At 29.6% G+C, this 4,564-nt stretch overlaps 1 protein-coding gene across 1 annotated transcript; it reads right to left on the bottom strand.

Moving 5' to 3' along the window:
- Positions 1–721: 721 nt before the first annotated feature.
- Positions 722–3,787, bottom strand: LOC119676694. Its single transcript, XM_038087950.1, has 4 exons — positions 3,255–3,787; positions 2,853–3,138; positions 1,093–1,927; positions 722–1,026 (listed from the first exon to the last, which is right to left on the bottom strand). The coding sequence occupies exons 1-4, from the start codon at positions 3,785–3,787 to the stop codon at positions 722–724; spliced, it is 1,959 nt and encodes a 652-aa protein (XP_037943878.1).
- Between the last annotated feature and the right edge of the window lie 777 nt (positions 3,788–4,564).

Here is a 4,564-nt window from a genome sequence, read left to right as displayed (position 1 = left end):
TACAGCAACATAATTAGTCACCAGATTTATTATAATTTATGCAGCCACTGCAATAACCTAACTCAACCTAATGTTTCTATATAAGATCCATTCTAGTACAAGATTATTGAAGCATTTAATTGAGTTTTATTGAATTTCAATATTCTTAACAATTTATAAATATTATATAGATGAAATCGTTGCACAAATATAATTGGAACTAATGTCTTCATGAGTTTTTTAAAATATCTGAATGCATATCTGAAATATTTTTTATTAAGGCATGTAGATTCTGTTAAACTATAATTAATTTTATTAAGTCTTGAACATTTCAAAGGTGCTTTATAATTGCCAGGTGCAAATTACTACATAAAAATATCTTGTGTTTCTTTATAAAAATTATATTGAATTATCTATTACATTTTCAGAATAATCTGGAAGATACACAGCTCAACTTTCCTCTCGAGTCATAATCTTTCTGCACAGCAGTTTCAAAATAAGCTATCACATATTAAATCCAATCCGTATTTATCACTATATATTTAACCGATCTCAAACAGTTGCAAATACATTGGATTATATTCCATACCTTGCACTGCTATACTGTATGGTCACCTGCAAGCACTCGTAACTTAAAGTTCATTAAATGAAACGGTTGTAAGTAATGTATACCTCAAGACGGACTAGATTAACTAAACGCTGAAGATCTCTCAAGCTAAGCAGATGAATGTAGCAAATATCTTCACTTGCATATGCAGTATTTTTTCGCCTGTTTATCGTTAATGCATTGTGATACGTTTTCATAAGAACTGAGACAGCTTATATCCTCGACATTCAATTCTACACTTCTCTTAACAGGATTATATATTGCAGTAGCTTCATAATTAGCTTTTTTCGGATATACAACAAAACGAATTCTATAAGTTGGGTTATACTGTATTCCATCATCTTCTTCCACTTTCAAGTGTGCCGTATTAATATCTTTTAATTTCAGTTCGCTGCATACCTTACTTAATGTCTTGTCTTTTAAGTAAGAATTCATTTGATCTATTATTTTTTGTGTTACATATTTTACAATTTTGTCTTTTTTTGATTGATTTTCGTAATGTGTACAAGTGCACCAATGTTCTGGTATGCCAGCATCAGCACAACTACGATTTACCGGTACTTCACGAAAAATACTTTGGCATTTTGCACAACCGTTTGCCATTGGTAAAGTCAGACCCGGCTGACTTAATTCTAATATATGCTTCAGTGTCATATGTATGTCATAGGGTGTCGTTAGACGATTACGATTGATTTGTAGTGCTTTGACAAAATCCGGATATTGATTTTTAAACCACTTTGGTAAGGATATGTAAAACATAGGTAAACGTTCCTCTAAAAAACCACCAGCTAACGTTACTAAGGTGCCAAATCTACGTCCATGATCGCTGAAGAATATAACTATAGAATTTTCTAAGATGCCATTCGTTTTGAATATTTTTAAATATTCCAACATTTTGACATCCATTGTTGCGGATGTATCGTATCTATTATGGCTAAATGAATTTGTCCAAAATAAACCAAAGGTGGGTTCATTCTCAAAACGATTTGCCAATTGTAATGCATAATCGTAAATATATGTACCGTAATGCTTCCTGCCTAGACAATAAGGTAACCCATCCTTTTTTTGAACTTTTAAATTTTTCTCCAATGCTAACACCATTGGACGTATATAGTAGTCCGTTGGTGGTGTTTTAAAGCCTTTCTTTAAATAGTTAAATGTGCTTAAAGATACTACATCTTCAGCATATGCAGTTCTATAACCAAAGTTTTGGTAGTTTTGCCAGATGAAATAGCAGTTATCAAGTCCACCCACTGTTTTCGGTTTGCAGTCTCTGTAGGCTATAGTTTCATTATTACCATTTAGGAGGGCCATCAGGTTTGGAAATGTATTGTCTCCAACCTAGAAGTAAAGATAATAAATATTTTATGCAATTAATACGCATTAATTTTATAAGGTATTATAGACATTAGTCTTATTTCTTTAATTCATCAATTTGTAATATAGTGTATGAAACTTAATTAGTCAAATGAATTTAGTGTTTTTATTGTTAAAATTTGCAATCTAACTAAAATTAAATCTCAGATATAATTTTTTTTTGTATATATAGTATACAGTAAATGAGAAATTATTACTAATGGAAAAATAATCTTCATATAGTAAAGAGATATAAGTTGATAAAATTAAATAAAAATTCCTGAGCATACCTAAGCAATACTGAGCTGATGAACCCCATTGTCCAATACCTAGATTCAATTGGTCTAATCTAGACAAGAAACGTACTAGTCAGCTACCACGATATCTGTGCTGACAAGGTACTGCGAAATAGAAAGGCATGCTATGAGACTGAATCTACCCTACAATGACTTTTGTCGAGGCTTACGATCTGAAGATGAGGAGGAGATTTAGAGATTTTATGAAACTTAATAAAAATAACTTAAAATTCATTACAGGAGTTTTGACGCAGCATTGTAGGTTGAATTGTCACCTTATATAATTTGGAACTTATTCTAGTGGAGCTCATCGATTTTAGAGGGGAGGGGATGAGATTTCAATATATAGCAAGGTATGCAATTGATATCAGATAAAGAAATAAAACTTCGTAAATCAAGTTCAATACTGCAATTTATCTACAAAATTGGTCTTAGAGAAATATCATCATCCTAATTCACGATGAGGACAGAAACGATATCTAGTTTATAATACTATGTATCACAACAGAGTAATAATAATTTTATATAAATGTGAAAAAATTTTAATGAATGTTTGTAATAATTTGATTTCATAATAATAACTAAATTAATTAATTTTAATGTCCTCTTCTTACCTTATTATATCCTTGCATTTCAAACCAATTGTTTTCTTCTAAATATTGATGCGTCTGAGGCATAGTTCTGCGAAAATTCATGCGCGATAAACTATCTATTCCTATCAGGAAGACACTTGGCTTTCTTATAGATTCAGATGTTATCGTCTTGGTTTTATTTTTATACTGAATAAACGAGAAAGCATCTTTTTGTATTAAAGTAGAATTTTTTCTACATTCCACAATGATGAATTCAATATGCTCGGGTACGACAAAATTCTGAACAAAATTTTCACATGGCAATAATCTGACAATGGAAAAATAAACAGAGAGAGATAGAGAATAGTTTAAATAGAATAATATTTAGTAAAATAATTAAGAATAATTTCACAATTCTAATTATTCCGAAACTATATAACTTACTTAAACGCATTATCGGCCTTGCTGCCACTTCCGGTACGTACTATTTGACGATAACAGCAAATCAACTGATTTACAGCCTCAGAGTTATTCGCATTTTTGTGCTGTGATAAGAAGGTTTCGTTTTCGATGTATAATAGATACTTTTCCTGATTCATGTCATATAAAACACTAACAAGTGGTTTATCATTAGTACAGGGTTTATATTTTTGTGGTTTAAATATTTTTTTTATTTCCGCACTAAATGGATCTGCGTAAGGCATATGACAATGTGTCGTATTTACGAAGTATTTGCTATTCCTAACTATTAGTGGTTCTATAGATACGTTTTGTAAATCAAATTCATGTGATGTCACATTAGTTTTGTTTTCTTTGAATATTTCACTAGTCGAATATAAATATTCACAATTTCGATATAAAAGCAACACGCAAAAAATTAAAGCACAGAGCACTACTCCGACCAAAGGATTGACACTTTTAAGTTGACTCAAATCTTCGTTTGGATCTCTGATTAAAGTATATTTTGGTTTCGACATTATTAATAACTTTTTAAAATTTATAAAAAATTATTTCAATAAAGTATCACTATCGTTATTAAATCAACAGAACCAAAATACTATTAATTGATGAGTGAAATAGATGAGCTATTAAAATGCTGATCCAAATATATAGATCAAATTTATTATATGCAATATTTTTATCATTTTTTTTTATTTAATGTTGTTAATGTTGTTTCTTGAAGTTTCCGTTCATTACTAAACAATACTATAAAATTTTATTTTATCGAAATTCTAAATACTTTGCTATGTTCTTGGATTTCTGCTCTCCAAAGAGCATTGCACAGCAATACCAAATGTTTTATCGCTACTTAAACTATAATTACATTATGTGAGTATAGAGATATGAACCAATGTGTACATTCATCTATGTTGTTTTTTAATTAAACTGTGTTCTTAATATACATTAATTAAAAAATTTTAAGATAAGTATTTGAATTATTCGGAATATCTATTTATAAGCCAAACCATTGTATTTATTTCTAATTATTGATTTAGTCACGTTCTGCAAAATACCGGCAATAAGTCAACAACAAGAATCTGATACGTACCCATAGAGTTCAATAATTAATTGGGTATATCGTCACTTTTCTTCACAATAATTTTAGTTCAAATTGTGGTGGTAATAAGAGATAGCATTCCACATAGCGATAATCACTATTGGCAGATAGATTTTGATACAATTTGTTGTTTTCCATTCCATTATTTATAATTCAAAATTTGATTCAATTTTTAATTCAAAAAACTAATAACTAA

Source organism: Teleopsis dalmanni, chromosome 2 (genome assembly GCF_002237135.1).
Source record: "Teleopsis dalmanni isolate 2A chromosome 2, ASM223713v2, whole genome shotgun sequence".
Classification (NCBI taxonomy): domain Eukaryota; kingdom Metazoa; phylum Arthropoda; class Insecta; order Diptera; family Diopsidae; genus Teleopsis; species Teleopsis dalmanni.
The sequence above is the reverse complement of the archived record's forward strand: the minus strand, read 5'-3'. Positions and strand labels throughout refer to the sequence as shown.

Coding starts and splice junctions, on each gene's coding strand:
- LOC119676694 (XM_038087950.1), bottom strand. CDS start 3,787: ATGTCGAAACCAAAATATACTTTAATCAGAGATCCAAACGAAGATTTG. Junction 3,139..3,254: donor AAGGCCGATAATGCGTTTAA/GTAAGTTATATA, acceptor TTCCATTGTCAG/ATTATTGCCATGTGAAAATT. Junction 1,027..1,092: donor ACCAGAACATTGGTGCACTT/GTACACATTACG, acceptor AAAAAATAATAG/ATCAAATGAATTCTTACTTA.